The 13,874-nt window shown below is 46.7% G+C and overlaps 1 protein-coding gene across 2 annotated transcripts in view; it reads right to left on the reverse strand.

Annotated features, from left to right (window-relative positions):
* Positions 1 to 13,874, reverse strand: part of LOC119171738 (uncharacterized) — a 93,460-nt gene that overhangs the window by 48,751 nt on the left and 30,835 nt on the right. Inside the window, exon 1 of one of the 2 annotated variants that reach the window (XM_037422558.2) lies at positions 5,327 to 5,557. The exons of the other annotated variant lie outside the window; for it this stretch is intronic. Coding sequence (XP_037278455.2) covers positions 5,327 to 5,408 — 82 coding nt within the window. The 5' untranslated portion in view covers positions 5,409 to 5,557. Of the gene's footprint in view, positions 1 to 5,326; positions 5,558 to 13,874 lie in introns of those variants that run through there. 2 annotated transcript variants of the gene reach the window in all.

Genomic DNA, 13,874 nt, shown 5'->3' on the forward strand with positions numbered 1-13,874 from the left:
GCGCTGTGCTCGCGCAACGAAAGGCAGGGTTTGATGAATATGTCGTCGCTTACGCAAGCCGTACTTTGACGAAAGCCGAGGCTAACTACTCCGTGACCGAGAAAGAGTGTTTAGCTATTATTTGGGCCCTTGGAAAATTTCGCCCCTACCTGTATGGCCACGCATTCGACGTCGTCACTGACCACCACGCCCTTTGTTGGCTATCCACACTTAAAGACCCTTCCGGACGACTTGCTCGCTGGGCGCTCAAACTTCAGGAATACGACATCCGCGTTATTTACAGATCTGGTCGTAAGCACACGGACGCCGACGCCCTTTCTCGCTCACCCATATCGGATGAAGGTGTTTGCCTCTCTTCCCTCGAGCCTGCACTTGCGTCATCCGCCTTGCGCAACATGACGGTGGAACAACGAAAGGATCCCTGGATCAGTGGCCTCATAAGCATTCTTTCTGATCCTCTCACTCCTTCGCCGTCTCGCGCTCTCCGCCGCCAGGCTAGCAACTTTTGCCTAAGGGATGATCTTCTTTATCGACGCAACTACCTTTCTGACGGTCGCAAGTGTCTCCTTGTGATACCCCGCTATCTTCGAGCTGCCATCTGTGAAGCTTTTCACGCGGACCCACAGTGCGCCCACGCAGGCCTCTTCAAGACATACGCTAGGCTTCGACTCAGATATTATTGGCGTGGCATGTATAACTACGTGCGAAAGTTCATTCGCTCGTGTGCTCAGTGCCAACGACAAAAGTTACCTCCCGGGCAAGTCTACCCGTCACAACCTCTTCCTTGTCCTAGTCGACCTTTTGATCGCGTCGGCATTGACATTTACGGACCACTACCATCAACTCTAGCTGGCAATCGCTGGATTATTGTTGCGATAGACCATCTGACACGCTATGCCGAAACAGCCGCGCTGCCGACTGCCACAGCCCGTGACGTTGGAACGTTTCTGTTGCAACGTTTCATTCTGCGTCATGGTGCCCCTCGCGAGCTCTTAAGTGACAGAGGCCGTGCCTTTCTTTCTGACGCCTTGAAGGCATTACTCAACGAATGCCGAATCGTGCACCGCACAAGTACAGCGTACCACCCTCAAACAAATGGCATGACGGAGCGCTTCAACCGTACTCTTGGCAGTATGCTGTCGATGTACGTCGCCTCTGATCATTCAAATTGGGACCAAGTTCTCCCGTTCGTCACCTACGCGTATAATACTGCCGTACAAGCTACTACTGGGTTTTCGCCATACTTTCTTTTGTACGGACGAGAACCTTCAAATACAGTAGACACTATTCTTCCATATAAACCTTATGAGTCCGAAAGTACAACTCTGTCCGAAGCTGCCCGACATGCTGAAGAATGCCGCCAGCTTGCCCGCTCTTTTTCTACCGAGGACCAGTGGCAGCAGCAATCCCGCCAGACTGGGGACCGTTCGGCTCCAAACTTTCCACCTGGTTCATTAGTATGGCTTCGGGCACCTGCTACCGCGCCTGGCCGCTCCGCAAAACTTCTTCCCAAATACATCGGGCCATACCGCGTTGTAGAGCGAACGTCACTCGTCAACTATATCGTGGAGCCCATCATCCCATCCACAGACCTACGCTACCGCGGCCGCGACACTGTCCACGTCTCTCGTCTCAAGCCATATTACGACCCATTAGTCGTTTCTTATCCCTAATCCGCCAGGATGGCGTCTTTTTGTGCGGAGGGCGATTGTAGTGAAGAAGAAGAGCTTCAGCGGCATTTCTCGGCGCATCAGGGGCATCGCCATCATCATAAGCTCGTGCTTGCTGCGCTTGGCCGGACGCTGCTGACTGCTTCGCTTTCTGCGTTCTGCGCTGCAAATAAACCCCGTTACAATATATATATATATATATATATATATATATATATATATATATATATATATATATATATATATATATATATATATATATATATATATAGAGAGAGAGAGAGAGAGAGAGAGAGAGAGAGGAGGAAAACGCATAGATATGTGCAGTTGAGGTTGAACACTACCACATGGCATTACAAGCTTTCCCCTTCGCGCTTCCTGTTGTTTCATAGCCCGACTGAATATTCTGCGACCTTGCGCACAATGCTACCAAATCTGGAAAACAACAGAGCACGTGCAACTATATTTTTTTCTGTAGCAGCTGTCGCGGTTTTCGCAAACTTGTCGCCACCTGATAGGATATATAAGGACTGTGCACGGATATACTAGCAGGTACACAGTTCTGAGTACAGCCGTCAACAGAATTATATATATAAAGAAACATTTAAAACTCCAACCATATACAGACAAGGACGCGCACGCCCGTATACTTCGTGAATTTTTTCTTCATTGCGTGCTTTAATATTGCCACAAAAATGTCCGTACACGAAGGCGCACAACTTTAGGCATTTCTCAGTGGTTTCAACTAAATGAAAACAAAGTGTTTGTTTGAATATGTAGCACGTTTTGACTAAAAATAAAGCGAAAGTCAGGTGAAGCACTCAGATGAAATGATAGGGGAGCGCCCGGTACTTGTTTCGCATGATTCAGCAATTCGAAGAACGCATCCAGCACACTTCTATGAAGTATACTGCTCGCGTCTTTTACATAAATGATTCCCTGCATAGAGTTTCATACAATAATACCCAGAGTGGAATCAGGCGCTAGTGTCTACGCGGGCTCCTTCAGCGGCGTTTATACCCGCATGGGAATGATGGAAAGTACAGGCTTCGGATCTGCTTCGGATGGATCACGTTCTTGATATTCGCGACACTTATTTTCCGAGTGTGAAGCAAACTAATATGAAGTTATATCGCATTTAAACTTGCTTCATTTTTTGTACGCAAACTTTATTGGAAAGCGTTCTTGTGACTATGCGGTAGAAGTGAAACCTTGACAAATGTAATCACCAGGATACGCATTGCTCTGCAATTGCGTTCCAGATTTGGCATCAAGGTGTACTAAATCATTCTTTACAACATTTCAAAACAAACATTCTTGGTTTGCCCTTGAAAGTACGCAATATCTATTTTTGGAAATAACAGCACTGTATTAAGGGAGGAATACTTAACGTTTTGTCTGCTGCGATGCCTGGTGCGTCTGTTCAAGTGGTCGGCCCCCAACGCACCCCTCGTTTTGTTGTGAAGTTGAGTCAGAAGACCGTGGCGGTGCGTCTACTTCGCGTCGCCGTCGTTTGGTGCGTCGCCGTCGTTTGGCGGATTTCAACGAGATTTCAACTAACAAGAAACGTGATATCGGTGTAATATCCTGCACTGACATGAGACGCTACATCTATGTGCAGGGGTTAGTGGACGACGCTTCACTTAAACTGTCAAACACGACTTATACAGCTCCAGCGTTGCAGTAAATTGAGAGGCCTAGCAGTTTTCAGCTTCTTTGAACACCAAAGGCGCAGCTTAAGTCCTTTGCACCCACCCCACTACCCATTATACGCGAAGAACAAAACTCAAACTGCAGAAAAAGACCCATAGACAGTTCACTGGCTAACGCGATCCAATTCGAAGCCTGTACTTCTCATAATTACCATGAGGGTACAAGATCGCAGCGCCAGAGTGCTCTCTAGGTATTATTGTATGAAACTCTATGATTCTCTGTAATGTCTTCTCATGAACTATGTACAAAAAGTAACTATTTACTATTGCCATAAAGGAGAAACGAAAACAAAAAGAAACTCGGGTCTCTCGATGTTTCATCATTTCGAGTTCACAGCAATCTACAGAGCCAAACGCCCAAACGAAGATTCGAGAAAGTGGCCCGAATCCCGACCCATGGGAGGAAATTGGTCCCCTTCTTTGGTGGCGCGAAATAAAATGGGCGTCGCCTGCATCAAATACAGTGTTAATGATAACGAAACGCAGCCCGCAGGCGATGTTCTAGCGGTTATTGTTCTCGACTGCTGACCCGTATATAGGTTACGGGATCGAATCCCGACGACGATGGCCGCGTTCCGATGGAAATCTTAGAGGCCCGTGCAGCTAGATTTAATTGCGCGTTGAAAGAAATCTATGTGGTAAAAATTTTAGCAGCCCTCCCCTGCGGCGTCAGCCATTATAATATCGTCGATATGTGTCGTAAAACCCCAACAATCATATTATCGATTTCAGACTGGAGTAAACATTGGTGTGACTCCTTGGCACTGAGTGACAGTTGCTGTCTCCGAGCAGCATGCAATATTTTGCATCTTGTTTAGCACAACAAATCCGGCATTGCCGAGTCGACTAATATTTGTGCATTTAATCTATATGAATAACGAAAATTGCAGATCAAGACGATCTCATAATGGCCTCCCTGAAATTGTATAACGTTCGTCCATAGTTAAGCGATCGAGATCAGCCATGGTGTAGAACCGGACATAATCAGGCATGTGCAGATCGCAGTTCGTTGCCCGTAATATAGAAACAGGGGTACCCGTAATGTTAGAGAAAACGACAAAGAAGGCAGCAATTACTTCCTATATCGACGATGCTTTTCGCTTACTTAAAAGTCAGAACGATGGCGATTTGGTCACGTTGAAATGCTACTATGTATGAATATGCTATGAACATGTATGAAATGCTATTTCAAATGCGAAGCACTCTTTTGGGCTAGTTGGTACATGAGCAGAGATTCGAAACCTTATATCTGCGTTGGTGGCACATTACTGAATGCCCAGCAAGCACAGAAAGCACCTCACAAAAGGTCCAAAAGGGAGGGCGTAATGTTCCCCAATTCATACTTCAAACGTATGTACTAAAGTACGAAAGTCCACCTCGGTGGATCAGTGGCTAAAGCGCTCATCTGCTCACCCGCAGGTCGTATGTTCGATTCCGGTGGTCGCATTTAGATGGAAGCGAAATGGTAGAGACCCGTGTACTGTACGATGACGGTGCATGTCAAAGAAACCAGATGCTCAAAATTTCCGGAGCCCTCCACTACGCCGTAATCATATTGTGGGTGGTTTAGGGACGTAAAACCTTACGTATATATAATATCTCTGAAGTACGAAAGTGAATTAAGTATGGGCAGAGTAAAATAGACCGGAAAGAAAAATAACAGCGAGGGTAAGCCTCACGAAAAAAACTGGAAAACGTTCTCTAAAAAAGTGGTCGACTGTGAGACCATGTTGAGGCCTCTCCACATTCAAGAAACTCCAAAGAATTTTCCGGTGCGCAAGTCGCTATCAGCACTTTCTCGTGATGCCATAGGCTGAATAAAGATATCGCCGTTGTCAAGTGTCAAGTTATCGAACGAAGAAGCATTCTAGAACTACGGATGGGAGAAAGTGACAGAGGAACTGCCTCTCAGGCGATGACAGATTTAGTGAACGAACCACTCACGAGTTATGCGAGGCTGGGAGAGGCTGGTGTTGTGAATGGGGAACATCCTGACGCGGACGCGGGTGCAAGCGGATCCTGGCATCGGGTGGCCGATTGACCGCAACCGCGGTCCGACGTGGCTGGGAGACTCTCTTCAAAAACACAGTCGACAAGAAGCAGGAACAGGCAGTTTGGCGGCGACCAGAAGAGAACGTTCCCAGGCGCCGCGTGCAGTCACTGTGAAGTCCAGGAAGACGACGACGACGTCCAAACACACAAGCTTGATGCACGCGCTACCCGGCTCCGTGCGCGTCGGTCACTGTACTTACACTCCGAGAGTAGCTGCCTTGCCCCTTTACTAAAGCGGCCGCGATCTCGCCGCAACAAGCAGCAGCAAGAGGGCCAGGCAGCTCAGCCGTTCTACGCTGCGAGAGCCTGCAGCGATGAGGAGAGAGGAAAAGCTCGGAGGGCTGAACCGCTGCTCCAGGGCCGTGCGGTGGTCCTCTGCTAGTCCGTGCTGGCGGGTTTTCCCCGCGCTCGCTAGTTCCTCGCCGAACGACGCTCGCCGGCGGAGTGAACGTGCAAGCGGGGAATGACCCTACTTGTTGGGATGGTCGTTACTGCTGCCGCCGCTGCTCCGTGCACAAGGCGCTTGGAGGCCTTTTCCTGCTGGGGGCTAGGTCGCGGGACTGGCTTCTGTGGACGGTGCAGGGGAAGAAGACCTGATGGCAAAGAGGAGGCCCCTCTCTCTCCTTCATAAGTGGTTCCTCTCTTGTTTCGCATTCCAAGTGAGAGCGAAAGCTGGCTGGGTATCTGTGTCAGACGTCGGGCCACGCGTCCATTATTTCATCGTCCTTGTTGTTTTCGGCCGTTCGGCTCTGCTTCGTTGACCGCCGGTTTTTCTGTCTGTCTGCACTGGTATTTAGGGTCCCGGCGTCGTGGGCAAGGCCGTCGTGCGAAGGCAACGCGGGCTTTTGTTCCGCTTTATTCTTTATTATTTCTGTTTCCTCGGGCGTCGCCACGCATGCCGGTAGTTTTCCGATGCCATGGGTCATTGCCAATGTCAATGCAGGGAGAATCCCCCAGCGTGTGCGGGTGGTGTTTTTGCCCCTGATATACGGGCATACCCAGCGTGCCTCTACAGAAAACAATTGGTGGGGGTGCGTTCGCCCCAGAGGTCAAGGAAGCAAGCTTGAACAGAGTGATCAAGCCATCCATCACTGAACGAGGCTTCTCTCTCAATCATTCTATTGAACCCGTCTATGCGTCCTTAAAGGCATGCACGCACGCACACACACACACACACACACACACACACACATACACGCGTACACATACACATACATACATACATACATACATACATACATACATACATACATACATACATACGTACATACATACGTACATACATACATACATACATACATACATACATACATACATACATACATACATACATACATACGTACATGCATACATACATACATACATACATACATACATACATACATACATACATACATACATACATACATACATACATACGTACATACATACAAGACAGCAGAAAAAGACACATTAATGACCCCGTCATCACGTCGAAACCACATTTTAGATGATATTCTTTTTGATGCAGTCTATTAGTGTTGTTACAAAGCAGTAACGAAGTCCTTGGGCCGGATGCCCCCTAGCGTGCCTTCCCGTCATCTCGGACATTCTGTGTGGGGGCGGGTTGTCACCTGCACCGGCTCTGTGCGCTTTGCCTGCGGGGCAGTGGCTACGGGCGGGCCCCTCTGGAATGTGCGGAAGGCCGGTTGTGTGCTACAGGAGGGACTGCCGTGAATTTCTCCTGCGTGGTCGCTTCCGAGTCCCCGCGCGTGTGCCACGTGCATCTGCCACGTGTGTGAAGGGACACTTGTGTTGTGCTCTCCATGAGTGGTTGGTTCCCCGAAGAGACATTCCGCCTATATCTTCGGAACTGCACGGCGAGGCAGCGGGAGCAGCCCGCGAGAAGAAAACAGGAGAGTGTCGCGAGAAGAGTCGTCGTTCGGACGTTACTGTCCAACATGTTGCAAATAAACGTCTTGTTAAGTTTTCCTTTACGACTGTCCCTCTGCCTCAGCTCTCGAGGGTTCTGAACGTCCCCATGGCCTGCGGAATGACGACCACCACCCAGCTCCATGCTACCTACTGGGTCCGCTGCGGCCACCGACGCGGCTCGTAACAGTGTTGATAAGGAAACCTGTGAAAATCGTCCTATGTAGCAATGCCAGTTTGGCGTAATTAAGTACACCCATGTGTGTGTAGAGCAGTTTCCGCATCGAAGGACACATTTACTGCAAATACCACGAGGAAAAGGGAAGCTGCGTACGCGACAGAACCGGCGGCGATATACTGCCCCATTTGTCGTCATTCCATTCGATTTTATTTTTGTCGTATATTTAGCAAACATGTCCTCTAGCGAGAACAATACTCTTAATGTTCCTGCGTTTTTTTTATTCATTATTTTGGGGGGGGGGGTCATTCACTTCTGTTGAAAATGGAATGTTCGAGTCAGCGTTCGAACTCTCGATGATAATGAAGTAAATGTTTCGACGCGTGTTACGTCGCGATTCAGGTCATTCACAGTAAGAAATGACAATGTACCCAACCAGAAATTATGTTAACAGCTCTCCGTAAAACAGTATTCTTGAATAATAGGCGGGGGGTGGGGCAATCGACTGAAAACACAAAGTAATTGAAGAACGAGTGTCTCGATTGATATATGGGGTTCAACATTCTAAAACCACCATATGTTCATCAGAGACGCCGTAGTTGAGGGCTCCGGAAATTTCGACCACCTGGGGTTCTTTAACGTGCACACAAATCTGAGCACACGGGCGACAAGACCACTGCACTGATACACTTTAACAGTATTTACGTACATGTGTTTCATAACAAATCAGCAATGTCATTTCCATCTATAGCACTGCTTTTTATAATGCCCCACGAAGGAAAAAAAGAAAGGAAATCTCGACAGTTGTCGATTAGTTTCTCTGGTTTCACGAATATAACGCTACTTCTCATCTTTAAGCTTTTTGCTTCACTTTGTCGATCGGTTTATCACTTTAACAAAACCTTCATGAAGTCTGTTGATGCAGACTTTCGTAAAGTTTCGCTCTATGGTCACGGACGACGTTAATCCATCACTTTGATGCTACACAATGTGAACGTCGTGAATAAGAACTTTTAATGGCTGCCTAATAAGGGTTGGTTAAATAAACACTCAATTTGAAGTAATGATTTTGTAAGTTTGTCTTAAAAGGAACTCAAACACAGCCTGATTCTTCAAAAAGAGTGCCTGTGCTTCACGTCGTGAAACTTCGTAAACTATTTTTTAAGCGAACGCTGAACCATACGCCGCAAAAAGGTTTGGCAAACACATTGATTGGCATCAGTGGCTGAAAATGGCACTTCTGTTTCACAGCTCGGCTGATTGGTTCGTGGATTCTGCAGATTATGTTTATTGGTTTCGTACCTAATACAACAGTTGTGACACTTTCGAAGAAGTATCTCTCGGTAAAGTTTCTCGTATACATCTTAGTCAAGGTTGGGCATGTGGTTCGACAGGAAAATTTACGAGTACGAAAAAAAAATCGTATACATTAAGTTTGCATGGCGGAAGAGGTGTCCCACGCCACAAATGGCATCGAGGGCTTAATAGGCGAGACTGGCAGGATTTTCGATTACGTAATGAGATGGGACGGACTCTGCATCAGCTGGATGAAGATTGATGTCTCAAGGAAGAGGAAAACCGACACCAGAACTCTTACGAGGAGGCAGGAATGTGTCATCGAAGATGTTCAAGCGAAGATACCGTGGAATGAATGAATAAGAGGTAATGTAAAAAAAGGAAATAAGAAATAAATAAAATGTCCAAACGCAAGTTATGGTGGCGTTTCAGAAATAAAGACAGGTGCCTATGCTACGCAGAGCTGACGCGTGCCAAGGATCACAAAATGCTTCCCGAATTGCGCAAGTTTCCACAAAGACCACCTTCCATTTAATCGTAGGCGTATTTGCATTTTTTGTTTGTATGCAGCACTTGTACTTGTGGAGGCAGGTTACCACGCGTTGCCGAGAGAAAATGCCTCATATACTCCTTGTACGTCTGAAGGGAGCATATGCTAATTTCTAGATGCACAGGAGTAGTTTTACGTGCTTGTGACAGCTGTCATGGGCACGAATCAGTCACAGGTGTCTAGGAACATGCAGTCGATCCAAGGTCGTCTTCTGATTAGACAACCTGTCTTCCTCTCTCAAAATAAATGCGAGGCTACGCTCTGAAACTTCGGTCTAGCGCGTACTGGCAGATGACGGAAGTCAGATGCATGCATGTAAGCATATCGTACTGCACATGTGACCAGTTTCGCTGACGCAATGTGGATACGACTGCAGTGACACAACAGTAGATCGCGGAGGCCAAACAGAACGCATGACATCGCTACGAAATGCGAAAAAAAAAGATGCTTCCGGTAACGTCTACTTTTCTGCTTTTACAAGAAGATGAACTTTTCTTTTCCCTTTATTTTAATGTGTTCGCTATCTTATAGTGATATCAAGATATTTTATGTACCGTAAAAAGAAAATAACGCCAGGCTTGCGCGGAACGCGCTGCACACTCGCAGCGAAAGCTGGAAGGGCGGCTTTTCTAGAGCCTCTATTTTGACATTCTTTGGGTAACTGCCACAAGAATACTTGCGTGGTACCCACTACCCCATAAGTTATAAGTTTTGTGTCATAGGGCAGCATTCACCATACCGTTCTTCGTCATTCTTTGGAGGAGCATGGTGCCCGTTATACACGCGCAATGAATTTTGTGCTAATTTTGATGCTGTGGCTGACGACGATGAATAATTACGGCTCAGGCTTTTGGGATGGGTTGGAGCATCCGACGACCCACTCGTTACACAATTCACATTGTATGACGCCTCGTTGTTCCTTCGCTGTTCTAAAACGCTTTATTACTCATATTAACGAGATTGCTTTCCCCATAACAAGCCTGCCTAGTGTCAGTTTGCTACGAAGTTTCAAGCAGCTGTGTGGCTCAATGCGTGCGAGCCCTGTTAAAAAAAAACAAGAACGGTGTGCCTCAGTGGTAGAATACCGGGGTCGCACGCAGAAGACCTGGATTCAATCCCCATTGTGTCATTGTTCTTTTTATTTACTTAGTTTTTGTTATTTCGTGCAATAGTGGTTACGAACGGCGGCGGCTGACAACTACGGCGCACGCCACTCTTGTTGTGATCTCATAACAGCTCTCGCTGTAATAAAATTTGTCCCGGCAATTCGTTCTGTAGTGTGTGTGTGTGTGTGTGTGTGTCTGTGTGTGTGTGTGTGTGTCTGTGTGTGTGTGCGTGTGCGTGTGCGTGTGTGTGTGTGTGTGTGTGTGTGTGTGTGTGTGTGTCTGTGTGTGTGTGTGCGTGTGTGCGTGTCTGTGTGTGTGTGTGCGTGTGTGTGTGTGTGTGTGTGTGTGTGTGTGTGTGTGTGCGCGTGCGCAGTGTTACTAATTATGCATTTCATCACGATAGCCATGGCTGAAAGGCCCCAAACCAATGCTGTTACACCGGCAAACGTGAACCTGATTTTCAAAATGCCAGCAATTCAAACAGAGTTTGTGTCACTGATTGTTTTTATGCCGGCGCCACTATGCAGTGTTTTTGCCGTTTTGGTGGGTACTATGTCTCCCAAATGAAAGGCGTCTCAGTAGCTATACCATGGCCGTTTTCTCTGCTGCAAAACACATTTTAGCTGTCAAGAGGGATCAAAAGTCATGCTCAAGTAGTATTTATAAATTGAAGCTACCCTGCTGCCGTACGCGGTGATCGTTATTGTTGCTACCGTCGTTGTTGTGCTCTTGCGGGTATGTGAACCTAGCACAAACGTAGCAAACGCGAAAAAGGCTGTGCTGGTAGGACCAAACGAAACAATGAACGTATGCCATGCTTATGTATGTTGCTCACTTGTTGGCACGTTCTCACCGCGAACCTCTCTTGCGTCTGGCTTGTTCAGGCTGTTTATTATTACGCAAGAAGATTGTTTAGCACATGTATGCTGACTGAAAGGCAAGGACACGTGTTTGGATTCGTGTTGCGAGCACAGTGTGTGGCTTACAGCTGATGAAGATGCGAGCTGCATGTCATGCGGCTCGTGAAGCGGCGTTGGCCAGCTTTGGAAAGTGAGACAGCAAAACAAGCTACTTTCGCGCCGTTGTCTGAATCAGAATGAAGCGGGCCGAGGACTTATACTGGACGCCATTCCTCTCTCGCCGAGAGGCTAGATTTTGTAGTTTTATGGTTCTTGGTGTGGTCGTAGCGTCATTGTGCAGACAGTAGAATATCCTAGAGTTATGCAACTCCTGGACGGGCTCGATGATATTGTTTCGTATTGTGTTGGAGTCATTCTCGTTTTCAGCTCCCTATTTCTTTTTCTTGTTTGTATTATTATTTCTTCCATGCCGTGTTTCTTCTCTTGTAGAACAGGCTTGAAGACTACACAGATGCGGCTGCTGCTTTGCTCATGAATTTGCATTTTTTGAAACAATGGGTGGGCTGCTTTTAAATACTACGTGCGTAACTTCCTTAATCTGGCCATCCTCCAAGTATTGCCACATACTTTTCCATAATCTCAAAGAAATACGCTTTAAGAGAAGTCTCGAGGTACGCATCCTCGCAAGGGTGCTGGCAAGCTATGCAGTCCAGATGGGTTGAATAAATGCGTGTCTGATACAGCTGCAGCCCGTATATGACAGCTGACGAAGGATTAGGAAAACATTGCTTGACTTATTCAAGTGGAAATTATAAAAGACAAACAAAACTAGGTCTCAGCAACTTTTAGGCTGTTTTAGTCTGGAAGTATTTATATACGGGTCATATTGCGATTCACATAAAAACAAAAATATCAGTGAAACACGAGGACAGCAAAATCGCACTGCTGTGTCTCCCACACTGGTATTTGCGAAACGAATAAATAAATAAATATGTCAATCAAATCTCTGAATGAAGAAAATGGCGTATGTGACGACCGAGGCAAATGACCGTTTTAACCGGGTAGGGTAACCACGTTTTAGACAGGTGACAGGGAAGGTAATGTTACCGGTGAGTATGGTTTTCACAGTTATATGTGATGGATACAGAGAGGGAATAATAAGAGAACCTTTATGTAAAATCTATTTTCGGCGTTACATATTTGCCGCCATTGCCTATAGGGAGACACATGTACTGCTGAAAGCCTACTTAAATGACAGAAAGGCAACTGAACTTTTTTTTTTTGTTGAAGAACTGAGCATCCCCATTTTCGTGCGTGTATCTATTGCACGTGCCCGTACTGCAAAGGCGCCACCAGAATTTTTTTCTAGAGGGTTCAACCACCGTTTTTATATGTTGTTCGTGCATGTGATCTTATTCATGTGTACGTAACCATGCTGATCCCGCTCACGCGTGGCTTCGCCAAAGTAGTAAAAGTTGTAGAAGTAAAGAAATACGACCAGCACCTTCACCCTCCTCTCCTTCCTGTTCCCAGCTACGCCAATGCTGATTTACTTAAGTAAATTTAGAAACATTTCTGCTACGTTTCCTGATGGACAACTGATGGCAATTCTCAAATATTGCTCATATAAACAAATCAGTAAAATTGATTGATATGTGGGGTTTAACGTCCCAAAACCACCATATGAATATCAGAGACGCCGTAGTGGGAGGCTCCGGCAATTTTGACCACCTGGGGTTCTTTAACGTGCACCCAAATCTGAGCACACGGGCCTACAACATTTCCGCCCTCATCGGAAATGCAGCCGCCGCCACCGAGATTCGATCCCGCGACCTGGGGGTCAGCAGCCAAGTACCTTAGCCACTCGATCACCGCGGTGGGGCCATTGCAGTGTAGAGAGACTAAAGTATACCTAGATGAGCTTGAATTTTCGATAACCTTCCTTGAATTGCTGCCTTACTACGCCGAGGTCACGAGCTATGCGAACAACAACAACAGAGAGGGAAAAGAGAAATGCAAGAACATAAGCCACGCATTTACGATGGCTCACGTATTGCCGTTCATTGCGGGTTCTCGGCGGAGAGGACCTGCACCGGAGGTCGACCGGAATTCCCCGTTCGCCGAGAAACGTGCCCCGCAAGTCGCCACATCTGAGCCGTTCATCTCGGATACACAGACGAGCGAAACGAATTGAGAATGATATCGCCACACTCGCCCCAGAGCTGCGCACTTCCTTGTCGGTTTTATTATTATTATTATATATTATTTATTAATACTGTAACCCTCACTTGAGGGTCATTACAGGGAGGAATATAAACACAAAACAAAAACAATACACAATGACAAAACAGACATTACGTTTCATGTTGCCGGTAGTACAATTCTAGCGAACACTCAAACGCTTTGACATTTGCGCTAGTAACAGCGTACTCTGGAAGTCTATTCCACACTTCTATACTATACGGAAAAAAAGAATTTTTAAAGCCATCCAGACGCGCCCCAAAAGGCCTTATTGGGTGACTATGGTTCAACCGAGCTC

The sequence above is a fragment of the Rhipicephalus microplus genome, chromosome 4 (assembly GCF_043290135.1).
Source record: "Rhipicephalus microplus isolate Deutch F79 chromosome 4, USDA_Rmic, whole genome shotgun sequence".
Lineage (NCBI taxonomy): Eukaryota > Metazoa > Arthropoda > Arachnida > Ixodida > Ixodidae > Rhipicephalus > Rhipicephalus microplus.